The sequence below is a fragment of the Natrix helvetica genome (assembly GCF_964273705.1).
Source record: "Natrix helvetica genome assembly, chromosome: 5".
NCBI lineage: Eukaryota > Metazoa > Chordata > Lepidosauria > Squamata > Natricidae > Natrix > Natrix helvetica.
In genome coordinates, this window is record NC_138551.1 from 27,034,699 (window position 1) to 27,056,527 (window position 21,829).

Consider the following 21,829-nt stretch of genomic DNA (forward strand, 5'->3'; position numbering starts at 1 on the left):
TCAGAAGTTTCTTGGAACAATTCACTTGAATAGGCTAAACTGGAGGGCTGGGTTTACCTATGCCTTCTTTTCCTGTTAGGCTGCCATGCATTTATTACCACTATACAAGGAACAGACTGACCTAGATCAAACCAGGTGACAGCTGCTTCCCCAATCTTATCATTATAGTAACAGAAGTAAACAGGAGAGTGTTGACAGTTACCTACTCTGTCCCCACCACTTCCAACATGTGTCTTTCAGTTTTCTGAGATCTATAAGGAGAGCGTCTAATCACTATGTTTCCTGTATAAACACAGCATATGAGTTTGCAGGAACTCATAACACAGATATCCGCAATCATTCAAATTTTAGATCTTTTGATTCTTTTAGTCTTGGCACAGCCCAAGCCGATGCAATTCTCAGAACCAGCCCAGAAATCAAATTCATCTGTATTGATTCATAGTAAGTTATCTCTGTCTCTGAAACAGCGTAGTCCTTAGTTTATGACCCCTAATGGAGTCCATTATGATCGTAAGTCAAACTGAGTTATCATGTGACTGACCCAATTTTACGAACTTTTTTTTTCCTGTGGCAGTCATTAATCAAATCACCATGGTCATTGAATTAATATGTGGTCATTAAGCAAACACAGCTGTCATTAAGATAGCTCACTGTTCAATATGGAACATTTTTGCCCGAAACAAGAAGTAAACACCAGCTTTTGGCAAAAATGGTGTAAACTGCCATCATGCTACCAATAAAGGAGGATTAGTTGTCACGCATCTGAATAGGGTCACATCAGAATGGGGGGGGGGGGGGGAGGGCATCAGAACTTGGTCATAAGCAGTGGTGAGATTCAATTTTTTTTACTGTTGGTTCTGTGGGCGTGGCTTGGTGGGCATGGCAGGGAAAGGGTACTGTAAAATCTCCATTCCCTCCCCACTCCAGGGGAAGGATACTGCAAAATCCCCATTTCGTCCAGATCAGCTGGGACTCAGGAGGCAGAGAATAGATTGGGGCAGGGCCAGTCAGAGATGGTATTTACCGATTCTCTGAACTACTCAAAACTTCTGCTACCGGTTCTCCAGAACTGGTCAGAACCTGCTGAATACCACCTCTGGTCACAAGTACCTTTTGGAGGGTCTCTAAGCTACAGTCATTAACAGTTGTAAATTGAGGAGTACACATATAGATTACCCTGCATAATTTTTCAAGTAGGTAAGATTTGACTTCCAGGAAAACATGGATTTAAATCAAAAGAACATGGACTTAAAGAGCTACAGGACTTAAAAAAAAAGTTCACATCAAAATATAATCTGCAATCCATGTTGAAAGCAAAGAAAAATGCCAACAGTTTCAGTTATGGCAATCTGATTCTGATCATATTGTACAACAGATGCAAATAAAAATAAGTTCCATTATGTACTAGAATTTATTTTTAAATAAGCTATCGGGACACCTGCAGCTAAAATAGCAAACACTTTGACTCAACAGGAGCAGCTTTATGTGCCTTTATATGGTGCCAGAAATATAATCACTACATTCTGTTTTGAAAAACAGATTAGCAGAAAACCTTTGAACTTCCTGTTCCAAATGCAAGGGGGAAATTATTTACATGGCACTGGGCCTCCACATGAAAAAGAATCAGATATAAGAAAGTGAAGATGATAAAATGAACTGAACTATGCTAGTCAGCAGATGGAGTTTGCCTTGTGAATCCTCCTTAGCATGATTTTTAAACTTAAACACACAGATGGTTTTTAAAATTAACACTAACACACACACAGTGTTAAATCTATTTGCTGAGGCTCTTGCATGTAATGGAGCATACAAAATTCTACCCACAGAGTAGCACAGTCCATTCTTTTAACATATTCCCACCACACAGCAAATTCCCCATTCTTCTTTGTAGGCATGGCTTCAGATGAAGAGTAGAGAGGCTCAACACACCATTAATCAAAACATGTTCCTCACTGAGAACCAACTTAATTTTGTTTTTCAGTCTGAGCTCATAAATAATTAAGATATTTGTAATAATGTTGAAGAAAATTAACTAGAATTAACCATTTTAACGACTCTACACTTTTTTTAAAAATGTAAAGTTTTTTCAAAATATACATCCTTCTAAATTTAGAAAGACTGACTTCCATTTAAGTATGCATGTTATCAACTGCCAGAAGACCCCCATATTAAATAGTCAACGCAGATTGCAAAAAGTGAAAATGTAGTATGTTATACGGCTGGCAGTCCAAAGACAACCACTTGGGGCATATATAAGGAGTTTGATTCTGTTGCCCCCGAGGATTTAGATAGGTTGCGTGGACGGCTGCGACCCACCACATGTTTAATGGACCCGTGTCCCTCCTGGTTGGTATTGGCATCTTGGGAGGTGACCCGAGGCTGGCTTCTGGGCCTGGTGAATGCCTCATTGGGTGAGGGATCCTTACCAACCGCCTTGAAAGAGGCGGTGGTGAGGCCCTTGCTTAAGAGGCCTTCACTCGACCCAATGGAGCTAGCTAATTATCGTCCAGTCTCCAACCTTCCGTTTCTAGCGAAGGTTGTAGAGAATGTGGTGGCGCAGCAGTTTCCACGACACCTTGACGAATCCGAGTATCTAGACTCACGCCAGTCCGGCTTCCGACCCGGGCACAGCACAGAGACAGCCTTGGTCGCGTTGGTTGATGATCTCTGGAGGGCCAGAGATAGAGGTTGTTCCTCTATCCTGGTCCTATTAGACCTCTCGGCGGCTTTTGATACCATCGACCATGGTATCCTATTGCGCCGGTTGGAGGGGATAGGAGTCGGAGGTACCGTTTTGCGGTGGTTTGGCTCCTACCTCTCCGACCGGAGGCAATGTGTGTTGACAGGGGGACAGAGGTCGACCCCGAGGCCACTCACTTGTGGAGTGCCACAGGGGTCGGTCCTCTCGCCTCTCCTGTTCAACACATATGTGAAGCCGCTGGGTGAGATCATCCGTGGTTTTGGGGTTGAGTATCACCTCTACGCTGATGATACTCAGCTGTATATTTCAACTCCAAACCACCCCAACGAGGCTGTCGAAGTGATGTCCTGGTGTTTGGAGGCCGTCGGGGTCTGGATGGGGGACAACAGACTTAAACTCAACCCCTCCAAGACTGAGTGGCTGTGGCTACCGGCACCTCGGTTCAGCCAGCTGATCCCATCGCTGGCCATAGGGGGCGAACAATTGCCCCCTGTGGAACGGGCGCGCAATTTGGGCGTCCTCCTTGATGCCCGGCTGTCAATGGATGACCATGTGGCAGCCGTGGCAAGGGGGGCGTTCCACCAGGTTCGCCTGGTGCGCCAATTGCGCCCCCTACTGGACCGGGATGCCCTACGCACGGTCACTCATGCGCTGGTGACGTCCCGCCTGGATTACTGCAACGCTCTCTACATGGGGCTGCCCTTGGGACGTGCCCGGAGACTGCAGTTAGTTCAGAACGCAGCCGCGCGGGCTGTGATGGGGAGTACGAGGTACTCCCACGTAACACCTCTCCTGCGCGAGCTGCACTGGCTGCCTGTGGTTTTCCGGGTGCATTTCAAGGTGCTGATTACCATCTTTAAAGCGCTCCATGGCACGGGACCTAGTTACTTGCGGGATCGCATCCTCCCACATACATCCCTGCGGCCAATACGCTCACACAGGGAGGGACTTCTCCTGGTGCTGTCCACTAGGCAATGCCAGCGGGCAACACCGAGGAGTAGGGCCTTCTCTGTGATGGGCCCAACCCTCTGGAATGACCTCCCCCCCGACATTAGAATCACTTCTGACCTCCGCTCCTTCCGGCAAAAACTGAAGACCCACCTGTTCCGATTAGCAGGCCTGGCATAATTCAACTGTCCCTCCTGGCAAATGTATTATATCTGGTTATTTTAGGGGCTTTTTAATTTACTGTATTTGTTTTTAGGGGTTTGAATTTATTTTATATCTGCTTTGTACAGTTCTTTTAACTACATTTTAACCTCCTCCATGTCAATTGTCAACTGTACATATTTAATTTAATTTTATTGTATCCTGTTATATTTTGTATGAACTGTACACCGCCCCGAGTCCCTTGCGGGAGAGGGGGCGGTCTAGAAGCATTAAATATTATTATTATTATTATTATTATTATTATTATTATTATTATTATTATTATTATTATTAACCTCTTTAAAAGCCTCCTAAATATTATAAATAAAAACAGACTTCACTAAGCCTAAACTATTAATTCGAAGGAGTTTTTAGGGAAGGGGAAGAGAGCTTGGGCAATATAAACCTGAATGGGCATTCCCCCACTTTGTGTTTCCCCCAATTCCTTATCAGTATAGAGTCCATTCCCTTCTTTCATGGCCCCAAACAATTCTATGCCCAAAGAAAAAGTCAAGGTCAGGTGCTCTACCACTTCACTCCTTGCGGATTTGGACAAAGCAATCAGCCAAGCAAGTGATAGCACAGAGGAACAGCAGCTGTGAGGGGGGATCCCAAGTACAAACAAGCCCCCTTTAACTGGCATAGGCTATGGCAGCTGCTCAATACTTCTCACCCCCCACATCCACCCCTATCTGTACATATGGCTATTTATTCTTTCTTACATTGCCAACAAGGTTGGGCAGCAGAAAAGAAAAAGGAATGCAGTGTTGAATTTAAGTTTTAGAATAGATACAGGGGGTAAGATCAACTGAAAAGCAAACTACTTGTAGGGCACTTTGTTCTTTAGCCTCTGGATGAGCCCTTGGTCCAGAATCATGAATGGACTTAAAAGCACCAAACAATGAAGGTATTATGGATACCAAGTGCAGTGATGGGTCACTGTGCCATGTAAACCATTCAAAACAAAGAGAAAAAAAACAAACAGCTACCCCCTGTAGCCTTACTACCCAAGGCTGGCGGGCAAGCTTGTCATCTCTTGGATACTCAGAACTGCTGAATTAGACATTTCCTTGTTCCTGGCAAGCTTTGAAGATAGTCCACTGGAGTTTTAATAGCTTTAGCCAAATCAGAGTGGTAACCATGTGAACTAGGAAGCTCACAAGCTAAATGCTAAAGGAGTCAGGTTCAAAAATACCACTATCCATGTTGAGTTGCCAGGATACACAACATCATCTGAAAAACAGAGAAGAAAGTTGCAATGCAAGCGGCCACATGTAGGCTCCATGTGAAACTGGCATGGGCTTCAAAAGTTCATGTTTTCTAGACTTCAGTGGTGACTAGAAGAATCCAATGCACAACACATTCGTTGGGTTTATAAAACACATTAAATTAAACCCAGGGGAGAAAACCATAATTCATGTTGTGTACTATGCCTAAGTAATGAAATCATAGTATGACTTAAATCAATAATAAAGTTCTCACAAAACGGAAACAGAAGGGTCGGGTATCTTAGCACTGGACTACAAACTAAACCGCATCATATACCAAGTCACAAATTAACCAATCCCATTGAATCCTAACGTGTTACTTAAACTTAGCTATTGGGTATATGCAAAAATAATAATGTGAATTGGTAAAATAAGAATAATTTGGTTTTTTAAAAAAAGATTAGTGGACAGGTTTGCTCCAAAAGATATTTCATGGCAAATTCAAGGGATCATGTTTTTCAATAAATCTCACATGGATCTTGGAAGAAAAAGAATCCCTAAGTTTGGTGCTTGTTTTATTTATTTCCTAAAGAAGGTAATCCAACATGTTAATGCAGTCATGTGAAGAAGTAATCACCTCATGTATTCAGTTATTCATTGCATTATTCTTACCAGCAAACAGATACTTCCTCTAGGTACTAATAACCTCTCACATGGCTATGTAGAAAGTTAGGCCAATTTCTCCAAAATGAACTGCTTCAACTCCCTAACCCTAACAGCTGAGTTCTCTAGCATTTTCTAGCTTATTGCCATAGACTTTCTATGCGTTTAACTCTAGCTTTGACCCGATGATTAAAAAATGCTGGATTTGTTTTGCTCCATCTGCTAAATTTGCTCATACAATATATGGAGACCCTTTGCCTTGCTCCACAAACCACTCCTGTTTCAGCATCAGCTGAAAGAAAGATAAGATGGCCTGCCAATTATTTTGATACAAAACAGAATATACATTTCCTTTAATCGTGGCATGTCCTGAGGCAGCAAAGCATTCCAAAACCATGACTGAATCACTTCTATGCTTAACAGTTGGTATGAGGTTCTTATTGCAAAGGAAATGTTTGGTTTCTGACAAATACAACAACACCCACATAGCTAAGAAGTTTCAATTTGATTCATTTGGTTTTTGGAGCATTACTCCAGAAATCTCAAATAAAATGCTTGGGAAGCTTCACTATTGCTCCCAATCTTCTCCATTATCAAGACTACATAACTTTTCTGCTAATATTCAGTGGCAATAAAATGCAAAAATTCTGAAAGCCTTAAAAGGAGTGCAAATAGATTTTTACAGAATTGTTTTTGATGAACAGATACTAACATATTTAAGATATTTAAGATATAGAGGAGTTCCGCCTTTTTTCCTAAATAGAACAAACCAGGGAAGCTTGCCAGCCTGCAAGGTTAGGATATCCCGATGAAGATTCTCAGCCATCTAGGTAGAGTAGTTTGGAAGCTGAGTCATAGCAACTGGACTTCTTGTTGATTCAAAAACATGTTGCTGCTTATCCAAGTAGCTTCTTCAGCTGAACTGAAGAAGAGTGAAGAAGCTCCTTGTACAAGTAGTGAAATCAACAAGAAGTCCAGTTGCCATAACTCAACTTCCAGAGACCATTAAGTCCCTTTGGGAGTTAGTATCAGTCCCTCTACATGCAGCAAATCCCAGGCCACCAGAATTCTCTCTAAGTACAGGTAGTCCTCTACTTATAACAGCTTATTTAGTGACCGTTTCAAGTTACAATGGCACTGAAAAAAAGTGACTTATGACCATTTTTCACACTTAAGACCTTTGTAGCGGTCCCATAATCATGTGATCAAAAAGTCAGATGCTTGGCAACTGGTTCATACTTATGACCATTGCTGTGTCCCAAGGTCATGTGATCACCTTTTGCAAACTTTTGACAAGCAAAAAACAATGGGGAAGCTAGAGGCACTTAACAACCGTGTTGCTAACTTATCAACTGCAGTGGTTCACTTAACAACCGTGGCAAGAAAGGTTGCAAAATGGGCAAAAACTCACCAATGTCTCAACAACATAAATTTTGGGCTCATTTGTAGTCGTTAAGTTGAGGACTACCCGTAAAACTTTTTCATAGGCTTGAGATCAGGGTGGATAAAAATCGATGATTTAAAAAAAAAAGAAATTGGATTTTTTGAAATTTAAATCGGATATTTTTTTATTTTTATCAAATTTATTTTAATAAAATGCTTTTGGAGTAAACATCTATCTAAATATAGTTTTCTATTTAAGATATATTAATATAATTTAGTTTATCCAGCATGGACCCTAGTTATGTACTATATATTCTGCAATATTGGGACTGTCGTTGAGTCAACAGCAGGTCAGAGGAGGAGCTGCTGCGGGGCAGAGATGACAGTTGCTCTTTAAAAATTATGATTTAAATCAACTCCAGCTTAAATCAGCCTTTTTACTAGTGATTTAAATCATGATTTAAATCGACTTTGATTTAAATCAAATCCATCCTGCTTGAGACGGAAGCTGTGTTGGTAAGGATGTTTGGGTCCACTCCTCAGGCATAGAAATCTATGGTCCAATTCTCATTTGAGACATAAAGGAATATGCTTTTCTTACCAAATTCAATGACATGGCATTTTTTTTCCTTGCAGTTTCAGAAGATTTTGGCTGTCCCATACATGTTTAGAGCATTTCAACAATTGTTCTTCCCACCCAGAAGGTGAGGTTGGGTACGAAGGGAAACATTGCAGAGTCCAATGTGAGTCAGTCACCGAGACCAAAGGTGACCGACTCAGATTGGAGCCTGCAACGTTATCCTGGGACATGATGTACAGCATATTTACCTTTGTTCACGACAAAGGGAAATGCTGATGGGAGAATTCACTAATTTGCTGCCCTTAAATTGTTCTATATTAAAACTGTAAATACAGTATCAGTTGCTGCCTTTCCACTGAAACGGTTATCATCAGGGCGGCAAAATTTTTAATCAGCATCCCTTTTCCCGCTGACTCAAGGATAGAAGGAATGCACATCAATGTGAGGAAGTATCCTTTGTCTATCATTGTAATGTAAGTATGAAATAACATGAGCATAAAATAACACAGCTACCAGATTTAGGCTGTAAACCACGGCTGACAAAGAAACATAGAAAACCCAAACTTTTTTTGGTCTTAACATAAGAACATAAGTTGCACTCTGGTGGATCAGACCTTCGTTCTGTTCTTCGAGTCCCGTGATGGTGAACCTGTGGTACGCAGAGCGATATCTGCCAGCATGTGTGCATCAATCAGCTGATTTTTGCTGATTTTCCCCAGGCTTCAGGAAAGCCTGATGACCCTGGAGAGGGTGAAAAATGGGCCCAACAGGCCAACGGGAAGTTTGGAAACGATCCATTTCTGGCTTCTGGAGGGCCTCCCCAGGGGGGGTGTCATTTTCACCTTCCCCAGGCTCAGCAGGCTTTCCTGAAGCCTGGGGAGGGGGAAAACGGCTTCCCCGGGAAAAAAATATCAAGCTCAGCTTGGAGGCGAACAGCATGGCGCGCATGATGGCGGGGGAGTGTCAGGGGGTTATGCACGCATGGGCATGCGGGGCGCACTTTGCATTATGGTGCCGGCATGCACATGTGCTATCGTGCGCACCTCCTCACATTTTTGGCACCCAACAACAAAAATGTTCGCCATTACTGTATCTAGTCCAACGGTCATCAACTGGTGGTCCATAGAAAAATTATTTGCATTTTTTTTATATTGCACTAAATACTATTTATCTTTTAAAAAATCATATTAGTGGTCTGCGGGATTTAAAATTATTAATTTAGTGGTCCCTGAGGTTCAAAAGTTTGGTGACCCCCTGTTCTAGTTAGTGGTCATAAGAAAAGCCTCTTAGTCTTCCAGCAGATGGGCAAATAATGAAAATGGTAAAGCTATGTTTTAAGATAAAAGGATGACTTGCCACTTCAAATATTTTAAAGCTTTTTGGCAACCATCAGCAAGGTGATAGGAGAGATATGCTGAATCATAACTGAGTGTAGTCCTTTTGGATCAAAGCAGCTTAATAGCCAAAAAGCAAAAGAACAATTCAGTTGGATTAATCAATAAACCACCTCAACACATTTAGGGAAAAAAAGTGCAGGCTTTAAAAATTCATTAGCTCCCATCATTAATAATTATCCTAGCAGCAGTCTTAAAAACGCAAATGCTTCCGTGGAGGGGGCTTGAATATATAAAAATAGGTTTTCATGTTTTTTCCTCAATGCCCAGGAAAATAACCGATACATGTAGTCTTTGACTTACAAACATTCATTTAGTGACCATTTGAAATTACAACAGCACTGAAAAGAAGTGACTTATGATCAGTTTTCACACTTACAACCGTGATCACCGTGATCAAAATTTGGGCACTTGGCAACTGGCACTTATGACAGTTGCACTGTCCAGGGTCACGTGGTCACTGCTTGTAACCTTCCCAAATGGCTTCCGACAAGCAAAATCAATGGGAGAAGCATGATTCATGTAACGACCGTATGATTCACTTAATAACTGTTGTGATTCACTTAACAACAGTGGCAAAAAGGTCATAAGAGGAAGCGCTCACTTAACTGTCTGGCTTAGCAACAGAAATTTTGGGCTCAACTGTGGTCATGTCTAGGACGGTGATGGTGAAACTTTTCAGCATTGAATGTCGAAAAGGTCACATGGAGATGTCACACGCATGGACACACGCTTGTTGGGGCTGTGCTCCGGAAAAGCTGAACATCCAGGTTCTAGCGCCATGAGTGTCCAACGATCATCTGGCTGGCGCGCATACACACACCGATTTAATTTTTGCTGTGTCAAAACCCGGAAGACAATCAGGCAAGGGCATGGGTGCCGGGCGACATAGCTTTATGTGCCACTTTGGGCATGCATGCCATAGGTTTGCAGTCACGGGTCTAGGACTACCTATACCTGGGATGGTAAACCTGTGGCACGTGTGCCACAGGTGGCACGCGGAGCCATTTGTCAGGGCACGCGAGGCACTGCCCTGTCAGTTGGCCAACACACATGCATGCGCTGGCCACCTTAGTTCACCCTTTTTTAAAGCCATTTTTCACCCTCCCCAGCCTCCAGAGGCTTTATAGGAGCCTGGGGAGGGCGAAAAGAGCCTCCCCCCCGGAGGCTTCATGACCTTCCCTGAAGCCCCCGGAGTGCAAAAAACCGGCCCTATGGGCAAACCGGAAATTCGGGAACGGCCTTCTGGTTTGCTCGGAGGGTCGTTTTGAGCACTCCGGAGGCTTCAGGGACCTTCAGGCGGCATCTCTGAAACTTCCGGGACAGTCAAAAAGACCCTCCGAGCAAACCAGAAGTCACTTCCGGTTTGCTCAGAGGGTCGTTTTAAGCATTCCGGAGGCTTCAGGGAAGGCTCCTGAAGGTCCCTGAAGCCTCCAGAGCGCTCAAAACGACTCTCCAGAGGGGCGGAGAAAACTGTTTTCGCCCTCCCCAGGCTCCTATAAAGCCTCTGGAGTCTAGGGAGGGCGAAAAAAAGCATGCAAAAAATGGGGGGTAGCCCCTGAAGACTTTTAAATTTATCCAAACCACATTATAAAAGGTGCTTTACTATTTTCCTCTGTGGAAAACAACTCGATTTAATGCCATGGTTTAGTCTACATTTTCACTTTTTCCTCTTTTCATCAATAATTTGCCTTGTATGCATATGTGCTAAAAAGTTACAATTTGGCCTTTCCCAACTACATAAAGATTTCATACTTTTCCTTAAGGAAACATACCTTCTACATCTGAAAATTGCAACTTTACAGTAGGTGCATTGCGGCCATTTCCTACACACATATAAGGATAAAGTGAATGTTCCCATAATTTGGGAGACGAGTAAAACCAAAACTAGGTTTGTTATTGTCTAAGGGTTTAAAGTGACATTCTGATGTAGACCAGAATAAAGTCACTTTGATTGCTGCAAAAACAACATGCAAGTTTTAAATCAATTTGCTTTCCCTTTATAGATTTCAAAAGAAAATGATCACATGGCAGGCAGGTCTCCAAGACTGAACAAGAATAGCATTTGAATTACTGATTTGAATTACCCCTCTAAAGTTTAAAATCCTGAGACTAGAGATTTGAGCCCATTCTCTACAACATACACATTAGACATTCCCCAGAGCCAAACCAACCTCAATAGAGGTTCATTCAGCTTCTGCTTTAATGTCACCAAGAGAAATTCCACAACTTCCCCAAGGCAACTGTTCAACCAGCCAACTGCTACTACTTTTTTGACAGCCACCCTGTCCCTCCTCCTACTTCCAACACTTTCACTGTGTCAGTTAAATCACTCCGATTACTCTTCCTTCTGCATTTGCATAAGCCTAGGCTACTTCTGTGCTGACCTAGACTGGAATGTCAAGTGGATCCTGCAAAACCAGCCCAGCTGCCGAGGCAATTGCTTGGAGCAGCAGTGATTTTGTGGGTGCAACTAAGGCTTTGTTCCATCCAAGTGGAATGTCCTAGGATGAGAGATGAGGGCATGAACCTTTGGGTCATGCAGTGCAGCTGTTTCAAAGTATGGCAAATAGCCGTGAGTTAGAGCTATACAAAATCATTTCTCCCAGCCCTCTTTTTTGCTATTGTTGATTGTTTAATAACAAGGTCAGGTGCAAGCTAATTTCTCCGGCACAGTTCCCCCAAAGCACTACAGGCACACACAGATTAAAACCAACCAGTTTTGACATTTCTTTCTAGATTCAGGTCTGAATCTAAAGGTAACGGTTCCCCTCACACATATGTGCTAGTTGCTCCTGCCTCTAGGGGGCAGTGCTCATCTCCATTTCAAAGCCGAAGAGCCAGCGCCGTCTGAAGATGTCTCGGTGGTCATGTAGCCAGACTGACTAAATGCCAAAGGCGCGCAGAATGCTGTTACCTTCCCACCAAAGTGGTCCCTATTTTCTACATTGCATTTTTACATGCTTTCGAATTGCTAGGTTGGCAGAAGGTGGGACAAGTAATGGGAGCTCACTCCATTAAGTGGCGCTAGGGATTCAAACCACCAAACTGCCGACCTTTCTGATCAACAAGGTCAGCCAAACTTAGCCACTGAGCCACAGTGTCCCTTAAATCTAAGTAAGTACTCAAATAAATTCTATAATCAATATGGATGTAATATGCCATACTGATAAGAGAGAGTTGCAGAGGGAGCTCAAAATACTTTCAAGAGGTTTCTTTTGTCATCCTTTGCAGATAAAGGTGTGTTTCTCCATCTTGGCAACTTTTAAGATTTGCAGATTTCAATCTCCAGAATTCCTTAGCCAGCATGGAGAACTGGAATTCATGCATCCTAAAGTCGCCAAGATTGAGAAGGATTGATCTAGAAAGAGGGCGTCCCATGTTCTTTTCAGCTGTGCAAAATATGAACAAGTGCAATGCCGATACTCTCCCAACCCTCCACAAGCAGCTGAGTCAATAAAGCAGCTTAAGCAAGGAAGAAAGACCTTGCATCAACAAGCTCATGTCGTACAATGGCCAGACAGACCAGCAACCATTTGTGAGTTATTCTCTGGTTTCCAATAACTTTGTGTGTGGGGCTTTTAAAGTATTTGTTAACCAGTTCCTATGGGGATCCCATTAAAGACGCTCAGTAATCCTCAGTGAATGTTTTGTTTTGATCAACAATAATTTGCTACAACAGCTTTCCAAGAGCAACACTAATGGAGCAGGACAAACAGCTAGTTAAGCTTAGAAGCAATGAGATAAAATGATATCAACATTCTTTAGATAAACATTTTATCATATTTAAGACAATTAAAAATGTGAATGCATAGACATGCAATCCTATCACATGAACTATTTGATCCAGTAGCCACTTTTGGGTGTGATTTCAGGGGCCTCTCTCAAGACTTCTGGGTGCGCTTTTAGAGTCACATGCATCCTTGGGTATTCCGATTATGTGTGAACCTCTGCTTTAAAGAAATTAGTAAGGAGCGGTACACACGCTCTTCCACTCTGTACCTCTACCCTGTTGCCTAGAATCTAATCCAATTTTGTGCTGGCAAATATAGACAACAGACAGTATGTTCCTCTCCCAAAGGTCTGTTAGTCTACATGTTACTTCATACACTCCTTTGTTCCTAGCACAGATTGCTCTGCTTGCATCACAGACAATTCAAGCCTAAAGTCCTTTGGTGATTAGCCAAGCCTGGGTGCAACCCATTCTAAAGAGTTCCCAGAGAGCTCTATGCGCATTAGACACCCTGAGATCCTCTCTTTAATGGATCGATTAAAGGGAGCCTAAAACATATAAAGCACGGGTGTCAAACTCGATCGTGTCATGTGACGTTTTTTGCTTTTGCGGAGCAGGGGTGGGCATGGTCTGCCCGTGACGCATCCAGCCCATAGGCCGCCAGTTTCACGCCCCTAATATTAAGAATGGTTGCTGGAATTGGGTATGTCTGGTTCAATGAAAAGAAGGATTAGGGGGTGACATGAAAGCAGTGCTCCAATATCTCAGGTGTTGCCACAAAGAAGAGAGAGTCAAGCTATTCTCCAAAGCACTTGAAGGCAGGACAAAGAAGCAGTAGATGGAAACTAATCAAGGAGAGAAGGAACCTAGAACTAAGGAGAAATTTCCTAACAGTGAGAGCAGTCAATCAATGAAACAACTTGCCTCCAGAAGTTGTAAGTGTTTAAGAGATTTGTCTGAAATGGTATAGGGCAGTGATGGCGAACCTTTTGGGCACCGTGTGTGTGTGTGTGCGCCAGAAACCCGACAACCAGCTGGCTGGTTTGCATGCGCTTATGGGAAACCCGGTGACCAGCTGGCTGACCTGGGGCAACAGTGCGCATGTCCGCCCAGAGGGCTATGCTTGCCACCTCTGGCATGTATGCCATAAGCTCGCCATCACGGGTATAGAGTTTTCTGCCTGAGCAGAGGCTTGGACTAGAAGAACTCCAAAGGTCCCTTCCAACTCTGTTATTCTATTAATCTCTCAGAATCAACAGCTGTCTGCAACATCTATTATAACATCATTTAATTTTACTATTTCATGCCAATTTATCACCTTTGGGAAGTATGGAAGTCAAACTCTATATTGTTTCTTACTGATGGTGATAAAACACATTTTTGGAATCTCAATATTTTAGTTGTGTATAAAATGGTGCACAACTATTCCAATTTTTGCCTTTGCATAAATCCAAATACATTTGGAATACCGTATGTATCTTGATGCAACTTAGAAAGGAAATTTGAAAAAAAAATGTAGAAAACTGTTAATTTGTTGAAAATTCCACGTGCCTTTAGAAATATATGGCAGTGGCCATCAGTAATATGACATTAAAAGTTCATTTAATAACAGTTAGTGCATGCTCTTTAAATCTAATCAGAAAAGAAGAAAAACAGGAGACAAACATCTGTTTGTTGACTATGGGATCTAGTTGATCTAATTAAGGTCTGTGATCTGCCCAGAAATGTGCAGTATAGTGGTTGAGAGACTAGAAGTCAGCCAGACTAAAAATGCAGAATCTCATTGGATAACTACTGTATCTCTCAACCCAGATTATCTCACAGGGATAGGGAAAGTGGCAGGAAAGGTGAGATATTGATTTAACAAAGCAGTCAATCAAAACTTTTTAACACCGTTTCCACTCTACAGCATCACTTTTTGTTTACAGACCAAAATTTATCATCTGGAACCAATGATAAAACTCAAATAGTTACACCCATCAACATGATCAATTTTCTTCAATTACTTGTTTGACTTTTACTTTGGTTTTAAAGAGTATCTCCTGAATTATTATTTCATTACTGACATTAGACAAACAACCATCCAATTAATGAACCTAGAAACAAGTCTCTGTTATGTAGAAAGTCTTCAGAGAAAGTTCTTTTCTACACAAAATTGTCTTCTAGGTGGTGAGGGGAAGGTAGCATCATCTGCCCTAATCAGACATGAATTGCTATGTTCTATTGCACACATTCTGCAACTCTATTCAGATTTCGAAATCCTACTTTTTGTTCCGCCAGCACAATTGCATTAAAGACCTACCGGTATCTCATTTTGACCTTGTCGTTGTCTGGATTGCAGTAGAGTCTCTCCAGATGCTCCTGGGAGTCGGTAGTCACACTTTGCCACACCTGTGTAGCGGTTTTCCTGGCTTGCCAGTGATATGGCAGGACAGTGTGATGCTTGGGGCAATCGCTGCCATACACGCACATGCCTTGAAGAAAGTGCACACAGATCTCAATCCCATCCTTCTGGTGGGTGTGGTATTGCAACTGATTCAAAAGTTCAAAGACCAGGTCAAGGGAAGCGTCTTCACTTTTGTTCTGGAAAAGACCAGCTCCAAACTTATCACCTGGATTCTCATTACACTGGAGCAGGCACTGGTTGTTACTTGGGGATATCCCAGATGGGCAACCTTCAAGTATCTTGCCAGGATATGCAAGGAGGGCAGCAGCATTAGAGGCAGCATGCAAGCAGCTATCTTGGAATGGCTCATTAGCAGGAGAGGTAATGGAGGGGAAGCTCTGCTCCTGTGGCTGGACCTCCTCTTCAAGATGTTCATCAGATAGTTGTCCCTGAGCTGCTGGAGCTCCTGGCACTAAGACGTTGTTATCTGGTTGTGGGCACGGAGCTGCAATTCCCAAGTTCTTTTTTGCAACAGATTCACACAAGTTACTATGGCTACTATTCTGTCCCCTGGGCACGAAAATTCCATCCAAGGTGCCCGTGCCAAGCAAGCTGGTGAAGATTGGCCTCAGAGCCCTCAGTGCTTCCGAGTCTAGCCTTTTCTGTATCTGTTGCTTCTTCTTAAAGCAGGGCTTGATTGGTGGTATCTTTTCGGGAACACTTGCAGGTGGAGGAAACGCCTCTGGAGGGTCAGGGGGCTGTGTTTCCTGACAGGCAGCTGGCTGGACTTCACACGGAGACTCCATTTCAGTTTCCATTGGGGGTTTTGTGCCTCCTGGGCCCACCGTGTTCAGAGTTATTTTCCAAGTCCTAAAAGACCTACGGGTAAACAAAATAAAACTGTTATTATAGAACAGAGGTCTTCAAACTTGGCAACTTTAGGACTTGTGGACTTCAACTCTGGCTGGAGAATTCAAGTTTGGGAACCCCTGTTATAGAAGGAGAGTTGTGTCACATCTATGGTGTCCATGAACCAGGACTCCGGCAACACTTCTTATAACACATTTTATTGACTCATCAAGAGATGAAAGTTAGTAAAGATGCTTGCAACTAGGTTCCCAATATAAAAAGGTAGTTAATCCTCTTGCCAATTCTTGAGGCTGGACACAAAGCCTAATTAAAAACAGAAGACCCAGCCTAGGACCCAATTAACTCCAATAAACATATTCAAGTTTCCCTGAATCCACAAATAGTCCATTTCTGGAAAAGGCAATAAAACTACCTCCTCCCACCCATCCCCCACCATTTTCCTATTTACTTACCCAGGACAGATTGTCCTGGATTCTTAACATCTTAACATCCCCTTGGATGTGTTGACTGTTTTCCTTCCTTCTCCTGATCTTTCACTGATTAATGAAGAGTAAGGACAAGCATCCCTGCACCAGTTGGTCATCCCAACAACAGGAAAAGATTCATTTTCCTTCCACAGATGACCTTGCAAGTTGCCACATTCAGAATTAATGACTAGCAGCATGTGGGAATGTGAAACTCTTTTCAAAAGGCTCTTTTGAAAGAGACCTTGTGCCCAGTGGCTTCGGAACTGCCAATTGTTCCTCCCTCCACGCTTCCTGGACAGTTTCGTATTCCCACATACTGCCAGTCATTCTGTCTGAATCACATTCCACAAACCTTGGCTGTTTCTGGCTAAATGACACAGCAAATAAACATGCTGCCACCCACAGGCCGAGCCAAATACTGCAGTCGCAGAAAGAAAAGGCAAAACAGCAGCTAGACACACACACACAAGCAAAAATTAAAGTTTGAAAATGTTCTCTTCTAACAAGAGCCTGGGGAGGGAGTTAAAATGCTTACAAGGGAGGTGGGGGTAGAAGATCTTTTGAATTGCTTCTCTGGCTTTCTAAATAAGCAGTACAAAGACTGTAGCTAGGAGCAAGAAGAAACTGGATACAAGAATAAGTGCTAAATGTTAAGAAACATTCTCCTGCATTTTTCCCACCAGGCCTTTTTCAATTTTACAAAAGCGAATTTGCATGAACATTTGCTTTCAGAGGAGAACAGAATTTCAGTTAAACTCTCATGGGTGGAGTATTCTTCCACTTCCTTAATTACAAGGTGGCCTAGAGTGCTGCCTTGCCTGTCATCTTTCCAGCAGCCAACAGCTCTTGTCTCAGATTTTACAAGTGTCAATTAAATCCCCAAGGAATTCTTCCTGCTGGGATGTTCACTGGGGACAATGTGGGCAGCCAGGCAGGTTTCAGAAGGTGAGAGAATTACACCATTTTAAAAAAAGGTTACCACTGCTAGCTGTACTGTATTATCATCATCAATCATCTCCACAAACAGAGGAAACAACACGCTCTGCTAAAATTCAAAAGAAAATTCTTAGGCCCCTTGTAAGATAGAAAAAGAGGAGCCACTTTTGCTGGGGAAGAAATCCTGAGAAATTGCAAGGCAGATTTGGGTATGATATGAATACTGAATCCAGCAAACCAGTGAAGGCTCCGGATTCCTTTGTGCCAGTACAGAAAAGATGCCTCCCTTAAAGAGCTGTGGCAGGCTACCTTACAAATAACTGAATTGGCCATCCCATTCTACTGCCAGGCCAGGCAGACAGACATTTTATTCCTGTATCTTGTGGGGATTAGAAACCTTTATAAGCTTGTTTACAGGGTTGCTTTTAATTTTATCTAATGGATGCTTTAAAGTTTTTGCTTCTACAAACAAAACAACCCACCCATTTTCACCAAACCCAGATTTGGTGTAAATGGTGTAAGATTTTTATAAGTGCCCTAAAATGAACCTTTTCATCTTATCATTAATACAGGTTACACCTGCTTCACGCAGTCATAAAAAAATTCAAATCATGACACATATTCCTTACATCAGAGCAATTTCCATAAGGAAAAACAGATACATACATATACACCCCGAATTAGTATGAAGGGTTATCTATCCCTTGGACCAAATAGTTCTGGAGAGGTTGCCAACCAATTTAGTCTCCGTGCAAACCTTCGGGTGTCTAGCAAGTTCATGCAGCACCCAGAGCGCTTCATTCATTACACTTCCTGAAGTTTTACGATTCCAGGATTATGCACCATCATTAAAAGGCATCCCCTCCCCGTTATTTTGTCTACGGGGGATCTCATTGCAAGGAGATCAATTATTCAAGAGCGAAGAGGCTGCTCCTCTCGCCTAACACAGATCCCAAGCGTCGAAACGACGGTGGGCAAACCGTTTGGCTTGCCTTCTTTTTCTAAGCGTTGTTTTGAATTGTGGGATTCTCTAATCCAGATTTGTCCCTGCGCCAAAAGGTCCGGATTATTCGCCCCGCATTCATTAACATACCATTGTCGCGTTCCTGCCAAAGCAACCGGAGGGGATTCCGAGGCTCCTGGTTTCTGGAAGGCGCTAAATCTCAATTCACTTCTACGGGTTTTTTTTTTCCCTAGCGCTTTTTCTGAGAGTGGGACGGAAGCCCACTTTCAGACAAGCGGCTTAAAACTTTTCTCTCTCTCTCCCTCTCCCTGGTCCCGGTTGCTTCCTGCTCGGGCAATGCAACACTAAGTTCGAAACAAGTCCTGGCCAAACTCAAAGCGAGCCTTCTAGAGCTTGGGAATCCAGCCTGCGAACCGAGCCCGAAACGCCTGCCCGGGAAGACCGACCACAGGGCTCGAGAAGGACGCGCGTTTTGAGCCAAAAAGTAGGCTGGGGAAAAAAAAGAAAAACGCCCGCGCCCACCTTCGGCTCTGCTTTCTTTCTTTCTTTCTTTCTCCTCTTCAGCGCTCCTACCCAACCCAACCCAACCCTCCGCCCCCCCCCCACAATTACCCGGACCCCTTTTTGTTCCCTTCACGACCCGATCCCGTCTTCAGAAGTCGATGCGCCGCGCTCGTTCGCCAAGCGAGAAGGCAATTTTCCAACTCAACCCGACCTCCAGAAAAGAAAAAGAACTATTTACTCCTGCGGGTAAATCCCTCGGGCTCCGTTCTGCCCGGGGCTCTGCCCCCGCCCTCCCCAAATAAAATAAAAATAAAAGTAAGGACGCCTTTTGCTGAGGAAGGGGAGAAAGGAAGGAAGTTTCCTTCCCCCCCCCCCCGCGCCACTCGAGTCCGCGGCTTGGACGCACCTCGCTTCCCGCTGCTCGGCGGCCGGCACCAGCAGCTTAACAAGAAGGCGAAAGTCGAGTCTCCGGGCTGGAGCAGCGGGCTCGCTCCTTGCCTCTCTCCCTCGGGCACCGTCCGTGCGCTTAGCGCAGTCTGTTAGGGACGTTGGCGCTAGGCGAGCTGGAGCAGCCGTTCCTGCCCGTACGTGACCAAGCTCCCATTCCGGCCGCGGGGGTGGGGAAGGGTGGAGGGAGGCCGGCGCTCGCACCAATTCCCAGCCAGCTCCCTCGCTCGCTCTCCTCTCGCCTCCGCCTCCTCCGAGCCCTGCTGAAGACTGCGAGGCTCACATGTTCCTAGCAGCCTGTTTAAATACCGCTTCCTGCACAAGCCCTCGGCCAACAGCTGCACCATCCGCGAGGAGGAGCCTTGCAGCCTGCGAAGGGGAGGGAGAGGCGGAGCCCTTCCCACCTTTCGTGTGTGTGTGTGAATGTTGGGGGGGAGTTGGGGTTGTGTGAAATGAACTCCGGTCCTCAGAGAAGCATTCCGGGCCGACCCCGACCCCCCCCCCCCCCGTCCCCGACCTCCTTTCCCTCAGGCCTCGCCTCGCTTGCGGCTTTCCCACACAAGCAGGGCGGGCGGAGAGGAAGGGCCGGGCGGCCTCCCTATTTGCATACAGTTCTTGCGGCTTCGGGCGGGGGGGAGAAACGAGGAACAAGCACGCACAAAGCCGGCAACTGGCCTGGTTGCAAAGAGCCACTTTGTTCCCGAGCCGGCAGGAGGAGGAGAAGAAAGTGAAAAAAGCACGCTTGTGCACACGTGTGTTAAATCCCCCCTTTCTTAAACCGAAAAGGACTTCTCGTTTTTCGAAACCTTCCCCATAAACCCGGAGCGTGCTTTGCATCCAGAAGTTGGAAAGTTGGATGCAAAAGAGTGGAGCAGTTGTTGTGTACACACACACACACACACACACACACACACACAAACGCAACGGTTGGGCAACAGCCTCAGGTATACATTTCGGGTAAAACAAGAATTCCATTTCAGTGTCAGTTTCTGGCTTTTGAGCCGAAAGGAGGGAGGGAATCGGAAATGGGCAAGAATGACTGGGTTGTTTGGGTGAAACTGGCCCTGGGTTCGCTGGCGTGACTTTTAAAATCCCTGCCTCTTTTGAGGGCTTTTCAATTAAACCGTCATTTAATATAAATTAAAAAAAGAAAGCGAGGAACCTTAGCCAAAAAGGGTGGGGACGAAAGAGGAAACTGCAAAGTGGTTCCAGGAATACTGTCTTGTGTGAGAAAGTTTGTGAGATACCATAATTCGTACTCACTTGATGCAACAAGAATTGCAACCGGGTGTATATCAAAAGTGAATGTGAATTATTGCTTCTCACAAACATTCTCACATAGAAACAGCCTGTGTGCCTGGAAACACTTTAGAGCATTGACTTTGACTGGCAAGATGACTGGTTTCGCTTATTAAGAAATATTGGGTTACAAGTAGAGAAAGAGTAATTTCACGAAGAAGGAAGTACAAGTGGACAAATAATAAATTTATAGATTTGGACAAGGTCATTTACACTATCAAATCCTACCTTTTGTTTAGTTACAGGACTAACCTCTATTTTAATTTCACTCATCCTCCCTGCTTTTCACACCATTCATCTGAAACCATTAAATCAATATGTCCATCTGAGACAATGAACTGTAACAATCATAGACTAATCCCTTTTTTTTTCCAGCATGGTTTTGGCACAATGATAGTACAGAAACTTGTTCCAAGACACAAATCCCTATTAAGTTAACAGGAAATGCAGCTAAAACTGCTGTCAAAATTTAAATAAAAAATGCAAAGCTTTTTGATGTAGATAATATTCGGCTTACAACAGTTCATTTAGTGACTGTTCCAAGTTACAACGGTGCTGAAAAAAGTGATTTATGACCATTTTTCACATTTATGACCATTTCAGTATTCCTCATGGTCATGTGATCAAAAGATCAGCTTGGCAACTGATCCATATTTATGACGGTTGCAATGTCTGGGATCATGTAATCCCCTTTTGCAATCTTCTGACAAGCAAAGTCAATGGTGAAGTTAGATTTACTTAACAAACATTTTACTCACTTAACACCTGCAGTGGCTCATTTAATAACTGTCTCACTTAGAAACAAAAATTTGTGGTCGTAAATCAAAGATTACCTGTAGTGCCATGAAGTAATACTATGGATCTGCAACATTGAATTCATGGTTTTTATACAAAAGCTACCACACTAAGATTATATTTGCTATTAAATTGGTCAGTGGGTAGTTGGGGAATATAGTGGAGAATGTGACTTGATTCTCTTTTATCCCTCTTCAGCGTTCATATTCTTTTGGAGCACTTTTGAAAATTAGGTCATCTATCTGTGTAATAAATCTAATATTATTCATTTATTTTATTTATTAAGGAAATTTATATGGCTACTGAATTCATAGTGATTCCAAGTGGCATATAGGAATAAAATTCCCCCC

General features: G+C 43.5%; 1 protein-coding gene across 1 annotated transcript in view; it reads right to left on the bottom strand.

Moving 5' to 3' along the window:
- TIPARP (TCDD inducible poly(ADP-ribose) polymerase) overlaps window positions 1-19,783 on the bottom strand; it is a 50,223-nt gene extending 30,440 nt beyond the window's left edge. Inside the window, exons 1-2 of the mRNA XM_081954327.1 lie at window positions 19,345-19,783; window positions 15,114-16,076 (exon numbers count right to left, since the gene is read on the bottom strand). Of these exons, the coding sequence (XP_081810453.1) occupies window positions 15,114-16,015 (902 nt within the window). The 5' untranslated portion in view covers window positions 16,016-16,076; window positions 19,345-19,783. The remainder of the gene's footprint in view (window positions 1-15,113; window positions 16,077-19,344) is intronic.
- Window positions 19,784-21,829: the final 2,046 nt, after the last annotated feature.